This window comes from Muscardinus avellanarius, assembly GCF_963383645.1.
Source record: "Muscardinus avellanarius genome assembly, chromosome: 9".
Lineage (NCBI taxonomy): Eukaryota > Metazoa > Chordata > Mammalia > Rodentia > Gliridae > Muscardinus > Muscardinus avellanarius.
In genome coordinates this window covers 63741287-63767909 of record NC_137795.1, presented here as the reverse complement: position 1 = coordinate 63767909, position 26623 = coordinate 63741287, and the positions used below count along the sequence as shown (strand labels likewise).

At 36.8% G+C, this 26623-nt stretch overlaps 1 protein-coding gene across 2 annotated transcripts in view; it reads right to left on the bottom strand.

Annotated features, from left to right (window-relative positions):
- Positions 1-790: 790 nt before the first annotated feature.
- The window catches only part of ANKIB1 (ankyrin repeat and IBR domain containing 1), a gene marked incomplete at both ends in the record, with an annotated part of 149718 nt that continues 123885 nt past the window's right edge, over positions 791-26623 (bottom strand). The window contains 11 exons of one of the 2 annotated variants that reach the window (XM_080701377.1): positions 791-1531; positions 1879-2012; positions 3699-3810; positions 8490-8541; positions 9481-9659; positions 11123-11268; positions 14056-14122; positions 14209-14295; positions 15149-15283; positions 16783-16913; positions 23648-23736. In XM_080701377.1, coding sequence (XP_080557503.1) covers positions 791-1531; positions 1879-2012; positions 3699-3810; positions 8490-8541; positions 9481-9659; positions 11123-11268; positions 14056-14122; positions 14209-14295; positions 15149-15283; positions 16783-16913; positions 23648-23736 — 1873 coding nt within the window. The remainder of the gene's footprint in view (positions 1532-1878; positions 2013-3698; positions 3811-8489; positions 8542-9480; positions 9660-11122; positions 11269-14055; positions 14123-14208; positions 14296-15148; positions 15284-16782; positions 16914-23647; positions 23737-26623) is intronic. The other variant, XM_080701378.1, reaches the window with a different exon arrangement.

The following is a 26623-nucleotide window of genomic DNA, read 5'->3' as shown; positions in this document are numbered from 1 at the left end:
AGCATTAGGTTTAGTTAACTTAAGCTACAGGCTACATTTATTTAAATGCAGTCTCCATGGCAACAAAAGCCCATTAAATTCCGGAATATCACTGCTACCAAGTGGCACCTTTTATTCCCAAGAACGCTGACCCTGCCCTGGAGCACGCTAGGATGTGGCACACCTGGACACCTTGTTAGCACACAAGTCAGAGTTTGGCACAATCGGACTGTAAATAGACAGAAGAAGAAATCTTTGATTCATGTGAAATTTAAAACTAATGACACTGTGGTAGTGCAGCACTAAAGAGAAGCTGTGGACACTTCAATTCATACTGCTCAAAGAGGGAGGAAGAAAGTTATGGGAGAGCACAAACAGGTCGAGGACATACATGTTACATCACATCTGTCCCAGAATGAAATTCTAAAATGAAGAAAAGCCACCAAAAAGTTAGGGAGTAAGCCTTTGATTTAAATGTTCAAGTTAAATATTGCCAACTCTAGGCCAAAGAGAGCACTGCATTTTCTGTTTAGAATGTGGAACACAACATATTTATTCCGTTTGTGTTTCTCTCTTGCTATTCTTTTTGTCAGCAGAAAGGGGAAAAGCTATTCACTTAAATACAAAAGAAATTCCCTATATGGTTAAAATCGAAAATGAAGCGACCGTTTAAGGGAACTCCTTTGTATTATCCTAAGATCAGTGGTTTATAATTGAGTTGGAATTAACTGGATCAAAGTCTCTATAAAGCATACTCCACCTAGCATACCATCTGTCCCTGCGATTCATCTGGAGCTCAGATGTGTGCAGTTCATACTAAATGTACTTGTTCAAGCCAGTCACTTGACGTTTGAGGTGTTTGACTTGAAACATCTGAAACATCCCCTTTGCTGGCTGCTTCATTACTACTGTCAACAGCTTGAGACGAGGCTTCCCCAGCCATAATATTTTCTTCCAAAGGATTTTCTTCTCTCTGGATTCCTCCACCCTCACTGACACTAGCATCTTCAAAAACCGAGTCTTCTTCTGGTGGCACCAGCTCCATATCCCTCACATCTTCTGACACATCTTTAACACAGGGGAGCTGAGAATCTGCGCTGACTTCAGTAGTTGCTGGAGGAATCAGGGCAATACTCTGAGGGTTCATGTCATGAAACCAAGCCATGATATTGCCAAGTAGATTGTCACTGATATTGGGATCCTGGCCAGCTGAGTCAGGGTCACTAGATGAGGGACAGAAATCACTTCTTGCCTCACTGAGAGGGTGTGAACTCAAGGTGTCAGTGGAAAATGGGTCACTTTCTGTTCCTAGTCTCATGAGGCTGTCACCAAGTTCCAACAGCTCAGAGCTGCTCAATGCAGCCCGAGGGCTATCTGTATTTCTGGGGACAGAGTCCAGCCTAGAAGGCAAAGAAGTGCCTATCGCTCCTAGGGACGCTTCATTACTGAGGAAGTCTCTAGTTTCTTCATCAATAGACAATCCAGATTCTTGTAGTGACAACTGTATTGCAAGAAGTATGTTGGGATCATCTTCATCCAAGGAACTCAGAGCCTAGGACAACAGAAAGTAAAATCACTTTAAAATTTGACTAAAAGAAAAATAATTTAACCCAATCAGATTTACCACTTTTCCTTTATAAAACAGATAATTAATACTACTTATATAAGCAACTTAGTTTACCTATTCAAATTGTATTATCATTTCCTCCTTGTCCATGTCAAGGAAAAAAATATCTAAGATATATTTTAAATACCAGAATTTTTTCCTGTAGCAGATTTTTAAAACAGATTTCACAACAGAAGGAAGAAAAAGGAAAGCAGTAAAAGTAAAAGCAGAAAAGCATGCTAAACAGAGAAAGAGCAAAAGCACAGGCAACAGAGGCTGCTCAGCAAGGCTACCTGAAGAGAGTCTTGGTTTTCAGAGCGACTGGCAGGGGTATAATCGCGCAGGGAAGAGCTGTGCAGCACACTCATGGAGGCAGAACTTACCACAGACGCGCCAGGCCTGCGGCCACTGCCACTCTCTGCAATATCTGTTTCAAAGTAATTGGTACCATAGTCAATTCAGTGACAAGTAAGATGAATTCTTTTTCCCCCTGCATCTTATTATTTAAATAGGTAATTTCTCTTTCAGTGCTATTAAAATCTGTTCACTTAACTTTTTTTTTTTTTGTGTGTGTGTGTGTGTTACTGCTGATTGAACGCAGGGATGTACTACCTCTGAGTTATACCCCCAGCTCTATTTATTTTGGAATAGGGTCTCACTAAGTTACCACATGCTGACTCTGAACCTGTGATCCTACTGTCTCAATCTCCAATTACTGGGACTGTCAGCATATGCTACCATACATGGCTATCATTCACTTCATCTTACTGGGACTTCTCAGCCATGTGTTTCATTTTAAAACAAGGTTTCACTAAGTTGAGGAGGGCCTCACTAAGTATCCAAGGCTGGCTGCAAACGTGTGATCCTTCTGTCTCAGGCTCCCAAGTACTGAGATTACAAGCGTGAGCCACCATACTCAATTTTCATAACTATATTTTTATATTTTTCTTTGACCTTGATAAGGTTTTCTTCATAAATGCAAATACTATTATACATTCCTTTTTATTTTTTTAAGTAATAGCAAATAAAGGTGTTTTTGTTTTCAGATTTCTGTCTGCCTGCCTGCCCACCTGCCATCCTTCCTTCCCTCCCCTTCCTTCCTTTTTTTTTTTTTTTTCCCAATACTGGGGATGGAACCCAGGGGCATTCTACCTTTGAGCTATACCCCCAGCCCTATTTATTCTTCTTTATTTCGAAACAAGTTCTCACTGAGTTGCAGAGGGCCTCATTAAGTAGCTGAGGCTGGCTTCAAACCTGTGATCCTTCTGTCTCAACCTTCCAAGTACTGGGATTACAGGCATGTGCCACCATGCCCGGCTTCAGATTTCTTAAAATTAAAGAATTAGGGAATTACAATAGCGTGGAGAGCAGATCTTTAACCCACTGATTCTTACATTATAGTTTGATTTTCAACAAATAATTTAACATTTAGTACTTGAGTAATTAAAAGCGTTCTCTTTTAAAGAATGTTTCTAGAAGAACTGAGGCTAGGAGAAAAATATTTCACAACAGTAATAGTATCGCTATTTACCGTTTATTTATTGTTCATGAGAAGTTCAAGTATTTTTATGTGCATTATCTAATTTATTATTTTTTTGATCCTGAGGACTGAACCTAGGAGCATTCTACCTCTGAGCTACACTTCCACCCCTATTTTACTTTTTATTTTGAAACGGGGTCTCACTAAATTGTGTTGGGCTTTGCTAAGTTGCCAAGATTGGCTGCAAACCTGGAATTCTCCTGTCTCAGCCTTCCAAGTACTGGGATTATAGGTCTATGCCACCACATCTGGCTGCATTAACTAATTTAATGCTCAGAATGAGCCACTGAGGTGGCATTATTATTATTGCTTCTTTAGAATGAGGAAACTGGAACCAAGATTAGGTGACTTGCATTAAGTTAATAGCAGAGATAGCATCATAAACCTAGTTTGTCTCACTCCACAACATCTTCTTAACCCCCCCTGGTTTTCTGTATCCTGTGACAATAGAAGCATCTGCCCATTCATTATGGATCTAAATTACAAACTCACACACTTTGACATCAGCCATTTAAAAAAAAAATAAATTCAGGGGAAGCAAGAGATTAAACCACACGTGGATCAAGCGCTTACCTAAAGTGCTTTCACCTGGCTCCTCAGGGTCTGGAGGGTTACTGAGCAGACTGTGCACGTCTCCTCGACGGCGTTGTCTGTGCCTCCTCCGATACTGAAATTCAGCATATTCCTGCATAAACCAAAGGTTATAAAATACAGGAGAGCATGCAATTTTTAAATGAAAATAAAACAAACAATATGTTTTTTTCCCCAGGGGGAAAAAACTGTGATTTTATAGACATATTATAAAATCACTTGGCTTTAGAAAAAGAAACTTCATATTTTGCCATGCCAAGGAAATGAAAAAAGAAAAATTTCAAGTACTTATTACAATTGCCCAGACAAATTGAAAATACTTGCAAGCCTCAGTGCTAGATTACAACTGTTAATTAATATGCCTGATGATTTCAGTGGTCTTGTTAATAAATATTGTAACTAGTATCACAACCTATTTACTAACTGAAGTTAGTCTCTCCCTGAAGGTCTACTTTTAAAAAAGTGACTGATACATGGAACAGAGGAGAAGGGTAGGAGTAGGGAATGACAGTAACAATACAAAAACCCAAACCACAAATACCTTGTGAAATACTTGCCAGATTGTTGAACTTTTTATTCTTTGGGACTACTACATACCACATTCATAAATCAAATGACTAGATTAAGAGAAAAAGGTTAGCTTTAAAATAAGATGGTAATGAGTTTCTTTCCCTTATTAGCCAATATATGGTGTTCTCTAAAATAGAAAGGGAAGTGTTTTCTGTTTAGCATGTAGGAAGGTTTAGGCAAGTGTTCATGAGTCTATTTTATATTTATGACAACAGTTTAAACCTGGGAATATCTGCTACTACCTGGGCTTAAATGTTTTTTTTCTTCTTAAATTTTCGTGACAAAAAATAAGAATAAAAGAGACCAAGGCGTATGACACCAGTAAAGAATGGTTAATTCTGAAAATCATTGTAGAATCTTGCAGTGATTAACATTAAGGTCTTCAGATTTATGACTATCCCAGTTACTCTGGAATAGTCAATGTACTTACATGGTGAAAATATTAACATGTGAAGATAAGTTTTATATGATAAAACGTCCACATCATATACCACTCTGGTTAAATTTACTGAAACACCTTTATCTGAGTTGGGCTTTAAAAAAGAGATGGGAAGCATCTTACCATGTTAGAAACGAGAGTGAAAGATATTAAAAGTGCCCTGAGGGACTATTTAGATTCTTTAAAACTTTTTGCTGGGCTGGATATCATTTTCTCTTTTCTTGGAGACTCATGATCTCACCCTGGATAACTTATTATGTGTCATTATGGTTCACTGGATCACTGAGAACCACCCTTGGATGAAGATGATGTGAACTTTTTTATTTCTCAATTAAAGGTTTTTATCTAGACAGAATCTGCTTACATTGTAGACTTGATAATAGTACAAAGTTATTCTAAACTATATAAACTATTACTAACCACAGAATATACATATTTCTAATTAAAGAAAACTAATTTAAAATCTGTAAGAGCCCAGTGTGTGGGGCATGCAAGCTGTAATCTTCATATTTGGGAGGCTGAGACAGGAGACAGTTTTGAGGCCAGCCTGGGCAACTTAGCGAGACCCTGTCTCAATTAAAAAACAAAACAAGCCTGACGTGGTGGTGCACGCTTGTAATCCCCGCACCTGGGAGGCGGAGACAGGAGGATCCTGCAGGTTCGAAGCCAGCCTCGCTGGCTTAAGAGACCCTATTTCCAAATAAAAAATATAAAAATAGGTCTGGGAGTGTATCCTGGAGACAGAAGGGTTCCATCCCCAGTACCACCAAAACAAAACAAAATAAAATAAAAAAAACCCAAAAAACCCCCACAAAACCCCCAAAGGGCTGGGGGTATGGGTCAGTAGCTGGGTTCAATTCCTAGTTACACACACACACACACACACACACACACACACACACACACACACACATAACAACTACAAAATAAATGTTATATTTCCTAATTATTCTGACTGACAGAAAACTCTTAAATGTCATTCTCTTATGATGCAACAGATTAAAAAAAATTACCCATTAAATTATCTGAATATTTCTAAAGAATCTACGATCTTGAAGAAAACATATGAGAAGACTTTTTTTTTTTTTTTGCAGGTCTGGGGATGGAACCCAGGGGCATTCAACCTCCGAGCTACACCCCCTGCCCTATTTTTTTTTATTCTTTATTTTGAAACCGGGTCTCACTGAGCTGCAGAGGGCCTAAGTAGCTGATCCTCTGTTCTCAGCCTCCCGAATGCTGGGATTACAAGAGTGCACCACCACACCCGGCCATATGAGAAGATGCTCCATACAGTTTTATAGTGTTAAAATTAAAGTGAAGCTGGGAGTGGTGGCGCACGCTTGTAATCCCTGCGCTTGGGAGGCAGAGACAGGAGGACCACACAGGTTCGTAGTCAGCCTCGATGGCCTAAGAGACCCTGTTTCCAAATAAATAAAAAATATAAAATAGGTCTGGAAGTGTAGCCCCGAGGTAGAAGGGCTTCTAGGAACCCCCAGTACCACCAAAAATTAAAAAAAAAAATAAAAAAGTGAAGATTAAAAAGTTCTAAGATTGTAGGGGAAAAAAGCTGCTGAGAGTTTTCTATTTTAAAAATAAGTCACCAAGTCCAGTTTGAATGTATGCCATTTTCAATATGATTCACATATAAAAACATAAGTCACCATTTGTTGCATGCCATTTTGGCCAGCGCCTTAATGAGGCACTTTAATCCTTTCAGAACTTCCATGGGGTGAGTATCACTGCCCATATTTCATTTTAATAAGTTTTTTTTAATGGTCCTGAGGATTGAGTAAAGGGCATTCTAACTCTCAGCTATATTGCTACCCCTCTTTTATTATTTTATTTTTTAACAGGATCTTGCTAAATTACCTTGAACATGCAATCCTCCTGTCTCAGCCTTCCAAGTACTGGGGTTACAGATGGGTGCCACCCCACCTGGCTACTGCCCATATTTTAAAGATGAGAAATTAAGGAAGAATGAAGTGTAAGATCTACTAAGTTACAGAACTAGAATATGAATACAGATGTCCTGCGGACTTTGCGCTTTCCATTTGCTTCACTATACGCTCTTTCCAGTGGGCTGTACTGCCTTTAAAGTGGTATAAAAACAAGTATTTATGCCTGCCATGGACTCATGCAATTTAAAGAAAAAAAATGGAATTAACTTCATTGAAAAATATATAAATTCAACCTAAAAGTTAATTGGAGTTTGGTAACATTATTCCCCAGGTTAAATTGAGGCAAAGAGCTAATTTTTAAAAATATAACTTTGGCTGTTACTTGATAGTCACCACAAATACAAATTTTAAAGTCTTACAAAGCATGGTAATTGTTTATATTTGTGGTTCAGCTGACACAAAACTTTACCATATGCTTGGTATTTTAACATGCCAAAGACTTTAAAGAAAAGTAAAAGTGAATTAAATAATTTTTCTAAAGTTAATTCATAAAAAATAAATTCAGTGACAGTAGTTATATTGGAAGGCCAAATATTTCAGGATTCCTAAAGTTACTTTCAGAGCCAGAAGCTGCAAAATGATATATACATGACTGTGAATATACTGATAAAGTTTTTATTTTATTAAATTATGTTCATTTTTTGATAAATCTTATTGATTCTTCCTTTTGGGTAAAAATTACTCATAATATCCCCAAAGCTGTAATTATAACATAGAAATAGTAAGTTGGGGATGAGGTAAAGAAAAAGGTTCTTAATTGATCTTACAAAAAATTTCATTAGCATATTAAGAATTTTGTAGTTTAAATGAATTTTAAATTTGATGTCCTCTAAGCACAACCTTTTTCTCCAGTTAATATTTTCTTGGCAATTTATTCCAATACAAAAAGCCACAAGGTGATTGCAAGTATCCTTAGCAGATAAAAAGAGAAAATTATTTGATTTAAACAAGCCACAGTCATTTCTGGATAATAATCACTTTCAGTGCTTTTCAGTTTCAGAGAACAAATGGGCTGTAAATGATACACAAGGGCTTCATGATTTGACTTGCTTTCTTCCAAGAACTAAGCTGAAGGATTATTATGACATCAATATCAAATGGTATACTATTTTATAGACCACAGGAAAGAGAAGTAGAGAAAACTTCTAAAGTCACTTTAGTATCAGATTTAACACGGACACTGGCAATTTAAATATCAGAAAATAGCTTTATGATTAAGATTTTTCACTCTATCTTATTTTTATTTGCCACAACTGCTAGCGGTAGTATTTTAGTCTTCTGAGTTTAAAAATGGCATATCAATAACAAGAAAAAAAAAACAATAAGAGTGAGAAAGTCTTAAAGGGAAGCAGAAAGCAACTAAGCAAGGCATTTTCTTTTTGTAATAACATTAATACTGTAAAGTTTTCCACTTTAGCAACTGATTGTAAATTCTCTTCAGTAGTATTAAATATATTGTTCATTTAAGTTTTTAACAGATTCAGACTGACCATTACAACTAGAACTGCATTTCTAATAAGTAAAATTTATCTATTAACAAATTAGAATATATCTTCCAAAAATTCATGCTGTAAATTTGCCCAAGTGCTATTTAATAGTTAAGAACAATAAAAGTGGGTTTCACTTAACAATATTACAATACTATGAAGAGCTCAGTGTGGGCTCTGCTGAGGCATTTGTTATGAAAGAGAAAGCACTGCTGATAATCTCAGTAGGATTTAGAATAGATGAGGGTGCAAATGCAAGCAGGGTTGCACTAAGAAAAAAATACAAAAACAAACCAAAAAAACCCCACAAAACAATTACCTCAGGTGATGCAAATCCTAAATATTCCCAATCCCATGTTCCACCAGCAAAGCTACAAAGAAATTAGACATACCGTTTGATTTATTATCAGTACTACAAAGTACACACAACCAGACCCTTGCCCTTTGAATATTACTTTAAATTTCTTCTGCTCAAAACTTGCTTAACCAAAATAAATTAAATATAATTAAAATGATAACATTTCTTTCAAATTCTGTTGCTTGTGCATGATGATGGAAAAAATCACTATAACAAAGTATTTTATAACTGCTTCTATTTTTATAAGATATTTCCTTATAAACATTTATGTAAAAATAGGGCCAAATAAATAATTTTATTTTTGAAATGGTCTCACTAGGTTAATGAGTCTCACTACTTGCTGAGTCTGTCCTTGAACCTGTGATCCTCCTGTCTCAGCCCCCATGTACTGGGATTATAAATGCATGTCACCATGCCAGGCCCCCAAATAAATTTCTAATGCTTATCATGAATGAGAAAACCTGCTTCAATTTAGAGTAGCAGAAGTATAAGCATCTGAAATAAAACAATCAAAACAATTGCTGTTTTAAGGATGAATGTGAGTCATTTAAATAGCTCTACTAATAACAGATTTATCATTTCTTTAAAACTTCCTAACATAAAAATAAAAATGTGACCATAACAAGCTGGCAAAGTCTCCAAATTCTACATTATAAGATGTTTGTGACTATCATCACATCACACATATACATTTGAAATGACGAATTAGAATATTCTTTTGAATTGTAACTTCACCTAAAATGTGAGGTTAACCTAGCCTAAACAAACAAACAAAAAAATAATATGGAGGGAAAAATAAGAACTTAACATACTTTTTCCAGCTATCCCTATTTTAGTTTTAAATAACTAAATATAAACATATTTAATATAAACATTAGTTGGATAAAAAAAAAAAACTGCTGGCATTTGTGGCTCAAGCTAGACTGGTTTCCTTGGTGTACATCTTTTTTACCTGCGCCTTGGAGCCTCTGGTGAGTCTGCTGGAGCAACCCCACGCGCCACAGATGCTAGGAATTCTTGCCTCTTCTGCTGTACAAGGCATGCTGCCTTGATGATCTTGTGGCGAGGTGTGCGAAGGTAAGGCCTATTGACTTTTTGGGCAAGGTCTTCAGTGACCATTTCTAGGTCTGTCTGTAAAATGAAGAGAACAAAAGATTATAGGCTGAATGGGTTACCAAATAGCAAACCCAGAGTTCATCTGGGTTCCTGTTAAGTCTAACTCTTTTGAGGTAAAAAATTAATCTTAAATTTGAAATAACTTCCTAGCTCTCATATTTTATATTTTGTACATTTTCCCAAGTTATAAAAGAAAAGAGATATACTAAATCACCTTACATTTAGGAAAATAGCATTCATTTAATAGATACTTACAGTAGTGTTGTTGGTTGAGCTTTTGAAAAAGTTATTTGGTATAGACACTGTCTATAAATGTTGTGTGTATCAAGGCACTCACTGTACAGAAATATGCACAATGCTGTGGTGCAGACAACATATAAATGGTGAAGAATTTGAGGCCAAGCAAGAATACTGTGATTTGGGGTCAGTTCTAGAAGGCTTTAAAGAGAAAATAAATATTGAGCTTTGAAAGAAATGTAGAATATAAATTAGTAGAGGGTAATTCAAAAGGAACGACATAAAAATTGTAACAAGGAAGGAGTCGGGTGGCTTTAAAAATGATAAATGTACAAATGAAGTGGCTTAAGTGCTTTATTTTTTAATAATACTGTAACCGAGTTTCACTTTATTTAAAATAAACTAGTAAAGCCGGGCGTGGTGGCGCACGCTTGTAATCCCCGCGCTTGGGAGGCGGAGACAGGAGGATCGCGCAGGTTCGAAGCCAGCCGTGCTGGCGTAAGAGACCCTGTTTCAAAAATATAAAATAGGTCTGGGAGTGTAGCCCGGAGGAAGAAGGGCTTCCAGGAACCTCAGTACCACCACCAAAAAAAAAAAAAAAAAAAAAAAATAAAAATAAATAAATAAATAAAATAAACTAGTAATTTTCTTTCTGTTCCTGGTGGAGAGTGGGTAGGGAAAGAAGACTGGGGATTAAACCAGAGGTATGCTACCTTGGAACTATACCTCCAGCCCTTTTCATTTTATTTTTAAAATTTGAAACAGGATCTTACTAGGCTGCTAAGAGTCTTGCTTAGTTGTTGAAGCTGGCTTTGAACCTGTCTCAGTTCCCAAGTACCCGAACTGCAGCTGTGCGCCACTGTACGTGGCTATAACCGATAACTTTCTAATCTAGAATATAATGTGGTTTGTTTAATTTTTTAAGATAAATTCCCATTACACAATCTGAAATAGGCCAGATTTAAACCTCAACCAGTGTATTTAAAACAAAGAACTAAGAACTAAATGCTGTAGGAAATGTAAGTACATCTCAGAACTTATTCAAACTTGCAGCGACAAACTTAAAGAAAATTTTAGCTTATTACTTGTAACTTTTCCCTTAATTCAAAACCATTTTAAAAATGAAAATAAAAATTACTAGTCACACTCAAATTAGTTAAAGCTTAGTGATCAAAAAGGGAGAAAATTTGCTTTGATAGTAACTGCTATGATGTTAAATATAATTTAAAAAGGAATCTTACTTGCATTAGTTCAAAAATTTCCTTCTTTGTGCTTTTAGGTTCTAAGAAAAATCCATATGGGTAAGAACACTTGAGAATGCGCCGAGTTTTTAAGAGCACGTGAACTGCGTCCTCAATGAAAGTGGTATCTGGGCAGCCTCCTTCAGCTACAAAGTAATTGAGGCATAGTGAATTGTTTGCAAATAGCCTATGATAAAGTTAACTAAGCAACTATGTTTTCTTTAAAAAAGAAAAAAAAATCCTTAAGAAGAAAACTGTTAAAAGTAGTTGTATGATAATACTTTTTTGAATTAGACTAAAACCCTGAAACATTCATTAATATCCACATGTGTAAGTGAAGCACACACTTTTGCAGCCCAGGGTCCATGAAGAAATGCATATACTAATCCTAGATTCTGTCCTCATTCTCTTGGTAAAGAAACATAGCTTTGGGTCACCTCACAGGTTCCACCATTTCTATAATTAACAGCACATCATCCCAAGGGGAATTTTGCTGCTTAAGAATCAGAACCAGCCCCAGGCACTGGGTCACTGCTGAGGACTCAGCAGCCTGCCCTCAAACCCCCTTTTTTCCTGCCACTCTGCCTGCCACCATGCCTTCTATCCAGAACTCCACTCTTTTGACCTGTTTGCTGATCCAAGTAAGGGTGATAATCTGTTTCTTGCTAGCACTGAGGATTATATCCATATAAGAATTCAACAAAAATGGCTGATGATTATGATAACGAGGAACTACTGAAGGTGTTTAAGAAGAAATCTGTCTGTAAAGGTACTGTAATTGGACGTCCAGAATACAGAGAAGAGATTCAGCAACAGGGTGACCAGTGGGAGAACACATGCCAGTTCCTGGCTAAGGATGAGCAGCTAAAGGTTCATGGGCTCTAAGTGATCCTGCTCACTGAGGCTTAAGTGAGGATCTCCTGGCAATGAGTAGAATTTCTCTCAGTCCCTTGTCACAAGTTGAAAACCTCACAGCTTGTATAATGTTAACCATCTGATGTTCACTTTTAACTTGGACTATGTAACTCCTACATGCAATAAACTGAAAAGACACACACACACACACACACACACACACACACACACACACGAACAAATGCCTTTCCTAAGTTGCTTACCTGCTAAAAAAAAGTCTAATTTATAATTATGGCCTAGCAAAGACAATACTGTAAGGAAAAGATACTATACTCTGAGGAACAACTGGATAGCTAGTGCTAGTAAATAAAAGGCATAAAGGAGAACACATCAGGTGTGGTGGTGCACGTTTATAATCCCCGCGCTTGGGAGGCAGAGACAGGAGGATAGAGCAGGTTCGAAGCCAGCCGTGCTGGCTTAAGAGACCCTGTTTCCAAATAAAAATATAAAATAGGTCTGGGAGTGTAGCCCGGAGGTAGAAGGGTTTCCAGGAACCCCAGTACCACACACACAAAAAACCCCCCAAAAAACAAAAACACACACACACTCACACAGAAACAAAAAAACATAAAGGAGAAAAAGAAAGGAAGAGTGAAGAGAAAGGGAGAAGTAATTTTGCCTTCATAAAGAAAGGCAAAGTCTCACAGCTTTTGAGCTTTTTCTTTAACTGCATTGAAACAGAAATTTAAATTAATAAGAACCACAGAAAAATCAGATTATTCTGCATGCCTTTAGAAAGAAATTATATATACATATACACAGAGCTCTCTAAAATTTCTGAGTATATTCAGTACCGAGGGTAGGTATCTGGACTAGAATGTAAAAAAACAAAAACAAACAAAAAAACCCAACCCCCCTCCTCCTTGGCTCATTATGGTATGTAGGAGAAGTAGGTAAGGTTGTTTCTTTCTTTGCAAATGTTACATCTTTTAGTTCTTTTTCATACTTTACTATGCTGCTTAGAACCTCCAAAATGTTGAACATAAGCAGTAACTCACATCTACAAATATTTATTGTCTACTTTTGTCAGGAAAAGTTGTAGGCACTAGGAACATACAGGTGACAAAATAGAAAAAAAATTCTGCTAAAGAATTATATACTCTGCTAATTTTTTCTTTCCTTTTACTGTGGATAATAATTCAAGAGCTTGGTATGTGTATGATATCATTAATAATGTCTATAAATTAAAAATTAACAAGAAGACTAAGCTGCTATGGATAGTCTTCCTTACTCTAATTTATTTTCCTTATGGTTTCTGCTTTATTAGGGAATTATTCTCACAAAAATTATTAGTACATATTATTTTAAAAAGTGGAGCATACAGAAGTAATAATTGATCACATTTTAGGCTTAAAATATATCTTTTATATATAAGTTAAGATTCTTTTTAAAATGTGACTTTAAATGTAACTCATACTCTGTGGTATATTATGGTCTAATGATGCAATCAACACTGAATCCATATTTAGAAATTTTTTTTGTTTTTAATGATTTTTTTTTTCAATTTAGGACTCACAAGTTTTTTTTTTTTTAATCTCAATTTCATTATTTACCAGTGAAGTGCTTTCTCCTCAAATTACACTTGACATTCATTCCATCAGGCACTCTGCTAAATTTTCTCAAGAATCTTTGGGTATTCAGTTATGTGACATCTGGGTAGCAAGCATATCTTATTCTGTTCCCTTTGACAGGGTCAGGGATGCTCTAAGGACCCACCCACTTTTCCCAACACGGACAGAACCAGCGGTGGCACAGAATAAGCAAAGTTATGGTATGTTTTTGTCTGGTAACAGCATCCGCTGCATCAAGAGAAACATGTTGGGTGCTGGGTAAAAAATCCATTCACAAGAGGATCATCTGCTAGGCTGTACCAGGATTCCAGAAAACTCAAAACAGTGCCAGAAGGAGCTAACGAATAAAATGTAACTCCTTAAAGGATTAACCTACTGCCAGTGAACCGAATTAGCATGGATGGGGGTATTTTATATGAATGATCACACATACCACTTAGAACTTACTTTCCTTGAGAGCTCTACTCAATTGCTCCATCTTTTCTTTGGCTGTTTTAAGAAGGCGTTGTTCTAACTAAAGAAATAAAGATAAATAATTTAAACCATCCTCTTTATTCACAACAGTGCAGTTCAGCTCATTTGAAGTGATTTGGGACATACCTGATAACTATGCTCATGGTTTTTAAATCTTGTGTAATAGTGCATAAATCTGTCGAGTTCCTGAAATCGTTTGTGTTTTTTCTCAGCCTAGAAAACAAAAATCCATTATAAAATCTATTAATTATTAAAATTGGTTTTGTAGGGATCATTTAAAATTTTTACCAGTAATAGGCAGAAATGCATACATATTTATTAATTGTTTTTAAAGCTCCCAGAATAAAGTCTTATATTTGTATTCTTTGTGACAACCCACTGAATCCATAAACCCACATCTTCAATGTTTTATTATAGGACTTACTGCTATAGAAGACCTGTGCACTCTCAAAATTCACATGTTCAAGCCCTAACCCCAAATTTTTTTGAAGACAGAATTTGTGAGGAGGTGATAAAAGGTAAATACGGTCACTAGGGTAGAGATCTATTCTGATAAGACTACTGGTACCCTTATAAGAAAGGGACACCAGAGCTCTTTCATTATCTTTCCAAGAAAATAAGAGGACACAGATGAGAAGGTAGTTGATTGTATGTAAACCGAGATGAGAACCCTTACCAAAACCAACCAGCTAGAGCCTTGATCTTGGACCTTGCATCTTCTAGAACTCTGAGGAATCAATTTCTGTTGTTTAAGACACCCAGTCTGTGGTAGCTGAGCAGACTATGACACTTATTGTATGCTATAGTGTAAAATTTTGTTGTTGATACTGTGTTAAAATTATCTTAAGTTTTTACAGAGGCAGGCTGAGACTGGACTTCTCATTTCTTCATCAAAACAGAAAAGGTAAAGCTTAAAAGAAAAAAAGATGCCAAGTGTATATAGCTTTTTTGTTTTAATTAAGGCCACTCTCAAGTGGCCATTCCATTTAATGTTATTATGATGAAGTTAGGAAAAGAACCGCAAAATGCTTCTAATGTATAAAGTGGTTTAACAGGTTCTTCTTACCTCCACAGTCATTTCCTTGGATTGCTCCTCCACATGCTGAATGACTTCATACCGAGTACATCTGTAATAACCTCCAGTAGAAGAACTATGTTTTTTCCATTCTTCTAGGCATATCCAGCAAAAGTCATACTTGCACTTTATAAGAGAAACATATGCAAACATCTCCCTAAATTAATATGCAAATGATGTTTTGCTTTTTAGTCAACCAATTTGTAATGATTAGATAATTCTGTTTGACTAGAAACAAATCTTCTCAAAGATATGCAATTTTTCTCATGTTTCCTTTGGATATCTTATCTGCATTATGGAAAGATGTGGGGAACAGTTTAAAATTATTGCATTTATAAGGAAAATTATATGAAAATTATAATATTTTTAAGCAATCACAAGGGATCATTAAAATATCAATAAAATATTTATTCCAAATTAAACAAATTCTGACACATTTTTCGCTTTTCAAGTGTGTGATATATGGTAATCATACATTGTCTATAAATTTTTGTGAGTCTATATAAAAATCTGGCAAATTTTGACCTAAGCTTACCTATATGCAAAAACAATAACTCTTAGTGTTTCTGTGGGAATCCTTTAAGGATTTTGTTGTTTTTTTTCATTTATCTGTCATCTTTTGTATCCTACAAAACTGGCTCACTAAAGCAATTCATTTATATTAATTTTATAATAATATAGATTTTTAAAATGATTTGGTAACTCTTACTGCTTTGCACATTCTAATGATGAGTTTCATGGTTAAGAATCAAGTTATTTGAGTTACTTCCATATTGTAAATTAGAAAAAAATTACATTGTCTTCTCAATAATTTAAATAATCATTCTTTTTTTCCCTCCTATTTGTGGTACTTGGAGTTGAACCCAGGCCTATTTTTATTTTATTATTATTATTTTTTGTTTTGAAACAGGGACTTGCTACATTGTTGAGGCTGTCCTTGAACCTGTGATCCTACCATCTCAGCCTCCCAAATAGAGGGATTACAGGCATGCACCACACTGAGAGCTAAATAATCATTCTTAAACATTGATGACACGTCCAATTAAAAAGGAAAAACACAGCCGGACATGGTGGCGCACCCTTGTAATTCCCGCGCTTGGGAGGTTGAGACAAGAGGATTGTGCAGGTTCAAAGCCAGCCTCAGCTGGCTTAAGGGACCCTGTTTCCAAATAAAATATAAAATAGGTCTGGGAGTGTAGCCCGGATGTAGAAGGCCCCTGGGTTCCATCCCCAGTACCACCACCAAAAAAAAAAAAAAAAAAAAGAAAGAAAGAAAAATACTACAATATTATTACAATTTTAAAACAAAAATGACCCAAATGAAGGCATGATTAATGAGATGTTACTGCTTAATTCCCAAATATTTGTTTGAGACATATGGTAGTTTCTTTCTGCACAATGAAGTCAGGAAGGGCATATTCTATACAGCCTTGAGCATACTAAAAGTAATTATTTCTATTAATTATTTTTCAGTCAAGAAGATCTTCACTGGCATTTTTGTTTTCAATACAGTAGTAAATTATTTATTTAATTGATGGTTTAATTAGCACAGTACCATTTCTACTTTGGATTGACAAACTAAGATTTTGAGTGTAAAGTATACAAATCACTATTTAACTTCTTACCTTAGCACACTGCATGTGATTGCAGCCTTCATTCTTCTGTATTGGAGACTTACAGTTTGCACAAGGCTTGGAGTTAGTTAACAACCAGAGACAATTGGCAGCATCCTCATAAGCTTCACTAACTCCAACAACTTTAGAATATTAAGCACAAACATAAAAAGAAATGATTTAGTGTTCAACTTCAGGGAAGAAAAAAATACCAACTTTTTTGTCTTGTTTGTAGGTTGTTTCTTTATTTTAATCATAAAATTATTTTCCTAGTAGGGTCTTTAAAACATTTTTTTTTTTTAATGGTGCCTGGGATCAAACTCAGGGACTCATATGTGCTAGGTAAGTGCTCAACCACTATGCTGAATCCCCAGTCCTCTTATTAGGGTCTAAGGCAAAGTGTTAAAATCACTTCTTTTTTGAATAGCATAGGTATAGGAAAAGAAACTATTCCAAAAGCCCTATATCTAAAATCTGGTTTGAAGTAGATTTTTTCTAAACTTATATCCAAGAGAACAGGAAAAAGAATAGTTACTTTAGAAAATAATTTCTTAAATAAGCCAGTTGAAAATATAATTATCAAGCTGTGCATGGTGGCCAATGTCTATAATCCCACTACTTAGGAGGCTGAGACAGGAAGATTGTAGGTTCAAAGACAGCCTGAATAACTTAGCAAGGTTTTCAGCAACTTAGGGAGATCCTTTTCCCAAATTAAAAGCAGAAAAAAATCTAATAAAGTCTTCATAATAAAAAGCATGCAATATCTGTATCTTTTAAAAAATCTATAATTACTACGGGTAAACTTAAAATGAATCCAAGATGACACATCTAAAACTAAATTTACCGTTTTCCCCAAAGTGGGTAATAACAATGATCATCTGTCCAGAGTCAACCAAGGAGGAAAAACAATCTTCATTACCCTTTTCATTTCCTCAATGACAATATCCCACCAACTGTACCTCTTTTTCATGTGTGTTTTCTCTCCATTCCCATGTTTTATTACATTAGCTAGGGTCCTCCATACCTCTTATCTGGACAGCAAAAGCATAGACCACCTACCAATCTCCCCAGCTCCCAACTATACTGCTTATAATAGTGATCTTCATTTTATTATTAATTTTTGCGGTATTAAGGTTTGAACCCAGGGGCATTCTACCTCTGAGCTATATCTCCAGCCTTATTTTTTATTCTTTATTTTGAAACAAGGTCTAGGTTACAAAGGGCCTCACTAAGTAGCTACAGCTGGCTGAGAACCTGTGATCTTCCTGTCTCAGTGTCCTAAGTACTGGGATATGTCAGTACTTGGTATATGTCACCATGCCTGGCCATAGTGATCTTTTATTTTTTATTTTTATTTTATTTTATTTTTTGGTGGCACTGGGGTTCCTAGAAGCCTTTCTACCTCTGGGCTACACTCCCAGACATATTTTTTTTTTTTTACATTTTTATTTGGAAACAGGGTCTCCTAAGCCAGCGCGCACAGCTGGCTTCGAACCTGCGCGATCCTCCTGTCTCTGCCTCCCAAGCACGGGGATTACAAGCATGCACCACCACACCCGGCCCTGTATTGATCTTTTAAAAATAAAAATCTCCTTAAAATCTTTCGATTGTTCTCCACTGACTACATATGACTACATGATAAAATCAAATCACTTTGGTAAATACAAAGTTCTTCACCAACTCCATGTTCCCAAACCAAGTTTAGATTTTGTCTTCTTAAACTTTTTAAATTTTTAGGTATTTTTTTGGTGATATTGGAGATTGAGCCCAAGCATGTTCAACCTCTGAGCTATGCACCCAAATCTTTTTATTTTTTGTTTTGAAACAGGGTATCATTGGATTGCTGACTCACTAAATTGCTGGGGTTAATCTTGAACTTGCAATTCTTCTGTTTCATCTTCCCAAGTACTGAGATAACAGAAGTTTGCCACCATGGTCAGCATCTTAAATTTACTGAAATTCAATTCATCCTATGATAATTTGAAACTTGCTATCTTACAGAATGCCATTATTTTATTTATTTTAGTTAAATAAATTTTTATTGGTGCATTGTAGTCATACATCTTAATAAGATAAAAAACTTGTGGAGATATACATGCACACATCACCCAATCAGCCCCTACCATCCTTAGCCCTTCCCTCCCCCTCCCTCCTTCCCATGCTTGGTTTCCTGATTAACTTGATATGTTTTTTTTTCTTTCATATATGGTCAAGTTATTTTTGACAAGGTTTCCAAGAACATTTGGTGAAGGAAATAATCTTTTCACTAAATATTGTTGAAAAATAATAACTACATGAAAAATAAAATTGGGTCCTTATCTAACTCCATATCCAAATATGAACTCAAAATAGACAAAAGACGTAAATGTAAATTTCAAGACTATAAACTTTTAGAAGAAAACCAGGGTCATAAAATTTCTCAACAGTGAAATTGGCAGTGAGTTCTTGGATATGATTCCAAAGGCACAGGCAACAAAAGAATAAACAAACAAACTTCATTAAGAAACAGGAAAATAATGTACATCCAAATACAATGTAAACAGAATTAAAAGTTACTGATAGAATGGGTTAAAATATTTCCAAATGCTATATCTGAAGGTATATTAATATTCCAAACATAAATCCTAAAAATTAGCAACAATAAAAGCAAACAATACAACTTAGAAATAGGTATAAGACTAAAATAATGAATCTCCAAAGATTTTCATATGACCAATAAACACATGAATATCATTCATCATTATCATAATATAACTAATCATTAAGGAAATACAAATAAAAACTATAGTGAAATACTACTTCACATTTGTTAGGATGGCTATTTAACATGAATTACCTTGCTCCAACCCTTTACCTTGAGTTTGTTACTATCTTTACTTGTAAAGTATGTTTCTTGTAAGCAGCAGATGGATGGATTCTGGTTTTTAATCCATTTTGCCAGTTTATGCCTTTTTATTGGGGAATTGAGGCCATTTACATTCAGTGTGATTATTGAGAGATAACTTTTAATTCCTAACATGTTAAGATTTTATTTCTGTTTGATATATTGTGTATTCTTCTTTGCTTAGTTGTCTGCTGGATGGAAAATCTTGTTTCTCTAGTTCTGTTGTGTATTACCTATTTCTTCTTTGTAGTTAATCTCTTTGAGTATTTTCTCTAGCGCTGGTTTTGAAGACATAAATTCCTTCAGTTTCTGTTTGTCATGGAAGCTTCTTATTTCCCCATCTAATTTGATAGATAGTTGTGTTGGACAGGAAATTTTTGGCTAGAAGTTGTTTTCTTTCAGAGTTTGGAATATGTTACTACAAGTCCTTCTGGCTTTCATGACTTGGTTTGGGAAGTCTGGAGTGAGTCTAATTGGTTTGCCTCTGAATGTCACTTGGCCGTTTGTTTTTGTTGGCTTTAAGATTCTCTGCTTGGAGCCGGGCGTGGTGGCGCACGCTTATAATCCCCATGCTTGGGAGGCAGAGACAGGAGGATCGTGCAGGTTCGAAGCCAGCTGCGCTGGTTTAAGAGACCCTGTTTCCAAATAAAAATATATTAAAAAAAATAGGTCTGGGAGTGTAGCCCGGAGATAGAAGGGCTTCCAGGAACCCCAGTCCCACCAAAAAAAAAAAAAAAAAAAAAAAAAAAGATTCTCTGCTTGGCTTCCACATTAGTCATTTTGACAATTATGTGGCGTGGGGATCCTCTTCTCTGATCCTGTCTAAAGGGAGTTCTATAAGTTTCCTGGACCTGTGTATCGACCTCTTGCTCTATGTTTGGAAAATTTTCTGCTATTATTTCTTTGAAGAGATTATTGATCCCTTTGGTTTCACCTTCTTTTCCCTCCTCTATTCCAATTATTCTTAGGTTAGCTCTCTTAAAATGGGCCCATATTTCTCCAATGTCAGATTCCTGTTGTCTGATATTTTTTCTAGATTATAAATTATGCATTCGTTTATGGAGTGATCATCTTCTAGGAGCGAGATTTTATTCTCCATTTGGTCTAATCATTTTTATAGTTTGAATTGATGCCTTTACTTCAATGATTGCATCCTTTACTTCTTTTAGACTAAATTTTTTTCAAAATTCCTGTATTACTTCTACAGTTATATTCCTGATTTGATCTTCTGGAGATCTGAATTTCTGTGTTATCAGGTTCTGATATTATGGGGTTGTGGGTGTTCATTGCTCTACTGTTGTTCCTCTTTCCCATGATTTCAGAAGTTTGTGCCTTCTCTGGGTTCTTCCCTAGGTCACCACGACTTTACTTAGGGTGCTCTGGATCTCGAGTTTTTTGTAATCTCAGCCGCCACTACTCCTTTACTGGGTTGTATCATAAAGTTTCAGAACCAGGGAGTTAATTCAGGCTGTGCGAGACCATGGGGGTGCCGGGCTGGGCGTTTTTCCATGGGGAGTTGCGACTAGGGTGTGGTATCTTTGCCACCACTACTCCTTCACTGGGTTGGACTGTAAAATCTCAGACCCAGGGAGATTATCAAAGCTGCGCAAGTCCCTGGGGGTGCAGTGCTGGGATTTCTCCTGTAGGGGCCGCAATTTCACTTACAGTTATTGTGCATGCTGATCTGGAGCCGTCGCGGGCATGGTGAACTCGCCACCTCTGCTGGCAATATGGTGCAGCTGGCATGCCTTGGCCATGAGGCAGGCGTATTTCTTTTCTGGTTTTGAGCGCCATTCTGAGTCTCTGGAAGGGGTGATGACCCTGGCCACTTAGAGTTTTAGACGTTCTTTGCACTGAAAGAACTGCTGAATTACACCCGAATGATCTGCAGCTGCTCACTTTAGCTCCTTGTTTACCTTTCCTCTCTGGAGCCTGGTGTTGTGAGGCATGATGGGGTTGGTTTGGGTCTGCAATGAAGGCCGGTTTCTTTTCTGGTCTCTGGTTGTTCTTCTCATCTTCTTTTTCTCTGTCCCTTGTGTTTACATTTTTTATTTCTCTGCTGATAGTGTTTTCTGGCTATGAAATGCACTGATTTTGTGGCAATAGAGATCGAGTGTTAGCAGGACTTGTAAACACTGCTTTTTTTGGTTGCCATCTTCCCAGAAGTCCATTATTTTAAATAATTCTAAATTTTACAAAATTTTCTCCCCAATGGAGAAATATAGAAATTCACATTTTTTTTTTTTTGATAGTGCTGGAGATTGAACCCAGGGGGCATTCTACCTCTGAGCTTCACACCTAGCCCTATTTTATTTTTTATTTGGAAACTGGGTCTCATTAAATTGCTGAGAACTTCACTAAATTGCTGAGGCCAAAGCTGGGTGTGGTGGTGCATGCTCATAATCCCAGTATTTGGGAGATTGAGACCGAAGGATCCCGGTTCTTGGAAAGCCTCAGCTACTTACAGAGGTCCTTTGCAACTCAGTGAGACCTTGCTTCAAAATAAAGAATAAAAAATAGGGCTGATGGTATAGCTCAGAGCTAGAATACCCCTGGGGTTCAATCCCCATCACCACACACACACACACACACACACACACACACACACACACACATAAAATTGCTGAAGCTACCCTCCAACCTGTTATCCTCCTGTTTCAGCCTCTCATGTACTGGGATCACAGGCATGTGTCATCATGCTTGGTGAGATGCACAATTTAAAAGTTATTTTTTCCTGCAAGGGTGGCAGTAATCTAGTAGGATATTTCTCCTCTATAGTTCTGACAGTATTGGGAAACCCTACCTTTTTTTAGTGAAAAAGTTAAAATCATTGCAAATGGGTGGTGGTGATGGGATACTGGTTAACCCTTACTGTCCAAAGCAGGGGAGAACTCAGACCCTTTGAGTTTTCAAGATCAAATGGAAAAGTTATCCAATATCTAGATTTAGGTCTCCAGAGAGGGAAGGGGACAAATTCTGAACTGACTGACATCCTGGGAAATGTTTTTTTATATGAACTAGAGGGGCAGAACTATGAGCAGAGCCCCCTGATGGAGTATAGCAGTATAGGAGTGAAGGTGTCCTGGTAATAGGGACTCCTGAGTGCCTACTTACTAAAGTTTGTGTCAGCAATACAACAGCATCTAGTGACAGACTGTAAAGCACTGGTTTTTAATTTCAAAGAGCAAAGAGAAACAGCAGCAGTGCAGCAATGAGACTTTACTCCAGCTCTAAACCCACATGGTAGAAAATGGGTTGTTGAGGGTGTTGATTAGAATTCTCAGATAATTTAGGAGGAACTTAGTAATTTATGGCTACTGTGGCCAAGCTATGGAGGTAATGCTGTTTCTAAAGAGCACTGCTATAAAACCTAATCACTAAGTACATTTCAAATTTAAAATATTTAATTTTTGTTTCAAAGTAGTGGCCTTTCTTTTCTCTTCAGTATCAACATTATTTTGAGCTCAGAGGCTCTAACATATTCTAATGACCCTTATTGTCCATTGTGATAATAATAAAGCACAAAGCCAATAAAACAAAGCAGCTGTGTGGCCCTGCAACATAACAATTTTTTTCTTTCAGTCTTGGAGAATCCTAGCTTTTAACTGCATTGTAGTGGACTGCATGAAGTAAATCACACTCAGGAAATAAACAACTATAACTCTAATAAATAAATTATGTTAGAAAAAAATACCTTCACCTCCAATTTTCTGAACATGCTTGTTCCAAACATCTGGCTCTTTGTACATACAATTCTTAACATCTGCAAAGCCTAACCTTCCTGTAAATGATCTTGAACCTTCTTCACTCCTCCTGGGACTTTTATACGATTCTTCCTTGCAAAACTATTATCTCCAAAAGGATGTTGGTTAGAGTCAATGTTAATCTGGGAGCTCTAGCATTAACAGACCTGAAAATCTCTTAAATGAATATTATAAGAAATATGACATTATATTTGGACATATCTAGCACAACTATCAAAATTCCTCTTACGTTCTTCTGGTTTCATTTCAGTTATTTTTTGCAACCAGTTTTTCCATGTTTGGCAGTCACAAGGCTCATGTGCTTCACCAAGGCATTCCCTAAGGAAGAAAACAGAAAAGGCAATTTAAAAATGTTCATCAATATCAAGGTGAAAAAGAAAAAAAAAAAAAACAGGTAGGAAGGGATCTTCCAATTTTGAAGTTGAAAAAAACTAAGGCACAGTGACTAATGAGACATGAAATATTCCAATGAAGGTCTTGAAAATGCGATTCTAAAGCTTGATACCCTCAGACTAGCTTAAAAAATAGTCAGTACATTCATTTACACATTTAAAATGTTCCGAGTAGATTATCTAATACTTATAACTTAGTTTTGCACACCTCAAGAGCTAAAGACATTTTTATCCATTAGGCATTATTCTTAGTGATACTTTAAATTCTTGCTACTCAAGGTGTGCTCCTCTGGCTCGCAGCACTGCCACTGCTTAGCAGCTTGTTAGATAGGCATAAGAGCAGGCCTGAGGAGACCCATACTTAGAATCTCTATTCTACAGAAATTACCACCTGACTCTACCTTGTTTTAGGGTACATTATAATTATATGATCCTTTTCATTTTACATTTTGAGAAACAGTAATTTAAGTTATATTCTTATACTTTTATTTATTTATTTTTCAGTACTGGTGATTGAACCCAGGGGCATTTTACCTCCGAGATACACCCCCAGCCCTATTTTTTTATTCTTTATCTTGAAGCAGGGTCTCACTAAGTTGTGGAGAGCCTTACTAAGCAGCTGAGGTTGGCCTCAAACCTGTGATCCCCCTGTCTCAGTCTCCCAAGTACTGGGATTATAAGTATGTGCCACCACACCTTTCCTAGTTACAGTTATTTTTATCTTCAAAACCAGATAACTTCCAGGAAAATATAAGATCATCTTAGGGAGAAAACACCCAATCTGGAGATAATATTACATCATTGTTTATTTTTAAAAATCTTATTTTATTTATTTATTTATTTTTGAAGATTTAAAGAAGTTTATTAAAAAGATAGAAATACAGAAAATAGTTACAGCCCCATGCCAAAATGGCATGGGGGGAGGATGGTTGGGGACAATTCACCCCCCCCAAATCTTATTTTAAATAAAGAACTTAATTTGCAAAGATTAAGTATGTTAAGAAAATATACCAAATGACCCAGATAGATGCTAACAAACTAAGAGGTAATATTTCACTATAGTAAGAATGTAGCAGTTCTACTTCATATTCATTAGGATGGGTATTAATAAAAGCTAGAATCTAACAAATGTCAGTGAGGATTTGCAAAAATTAGAACCATTGTGCATTGCAGATAGAAATGTCAATGCTAATGCAGGGCTATGGAAAATAGTTTGGTGATTCCTTATAAAGTTATACATACAATTATCATATGATTCAGCAATTCTTCTCTTTGCATACAACTAAAAGAACTGAAAACAAAGACTCAAATTTGAATAGCTACATTCACAGAAGCATACCATAGTCAAAAGGTGGAAACAACCCACATGTATCCATCAACAGATGAATAAACAAATTGTGGTATACACAGTGGAACATTTTTCCATATACACAATACTTTTTAGTCATGAAAAGCAACAATAAGTTGGACATAGTGGCACATGCCTGTAATTCCTTACTACTTGAGAGGCTGAGAAAGGAGGATCCCAGGTTCAGAACCAGCTTCAGCAACTTAGTGTGGGTCTCAGCAATGTAGTGAGGCCCTGTTTCAAAATAAAATATTAGAAGTAGGGCTGGGGATGGAGCTCAGAGATACAGTGCTCCTAGGTTCAATCCCCTGCATCACCACCACCAAATTAAAAAAAAAAAAGCAATGATATTTTGAGAAATGTTACATGGGAAAAGCTTCATTTTATTAAGTGAAATAAGCCAGATATGAAAGGATAAAAATGGTTGGGTTCTACCTATTTTAAATAGTTAAAGTTGGCTAATTCAGAGACTGGAAGTAGAATGGTGGTTATCAGTAGATAAGGGAGAGAAAGATGGGAGATTACTGCATAAATGGTTATAGAGACTTCCGGGAAGATGGCGACCGAGAAAAGCGGGGCTTAAGAGTCGCGCTAACAACCAATCTCCATTACCACAAAAAGAGCGCCTTTCATAGCCAGAAAACACCATCACCAGAAAAACAAAAAAAACCACCAGGCTCCAGAGAGAAAGCGGACTGAGAACAGAGCTCAGACCACAGAGGAGACACACGCGCCCGAGGACGCGGCAGCAGCGCCATACTGCCGGCGGCAGCGGCGAACTCAATGGACGGCTACAGCAAGCCAGGTGAGCCGCTGCGGAACAGCCAGGCGGGATCTTTCAGCGCAGACAGCATTTAAAGCTCCCAGTGGCTGAGCTCAGCACATGCTGCAGGGATTCAGAGTGGAAATCAAAACCAGAGAATAAAAAATACGCCAGCCTCATGGCCGAGGGCGTGGCAGAGGCGCCATATTGCCACCGGCGGCGGCAGCAGCAGTGAATTCACCGAGTCCAGTACAGCTACATCTGCGTACTCAAGAACAGTGAGTCAAATTGCGGGCCACAGAGGAGAAATCCCAGTACTGTACTCCCTGGGACTTGACCCAGTGGGGGAGTGGCGGTGGCAGAGATATCACACCATAGGAGAACGTGCAACCTGGCACCCCCCACAGTCTAAAGCAGCCTCTATTGACTCCCTGGGTCGGAGACTCTGTGATACAACCCAGTAAAGGAGTAGTGGGGTCAGAGATACTACAGACTCGAGATCCAGAGCACCTTAAGCGAAGTCATAGTGACCCAAGGGAAGAACCCAGAGAAGGCACAAACCTCCGAAATCATGGGAAAGAGGAATAACACTGGAGTAATGAATGTGCACAACCCCACAACATCAGAACCTGATAAAACAGAAAATCAGAGATTTCTAGAAGATCAAATCAGGAAAATAACTGTAGAAATAATAGAGGTGCT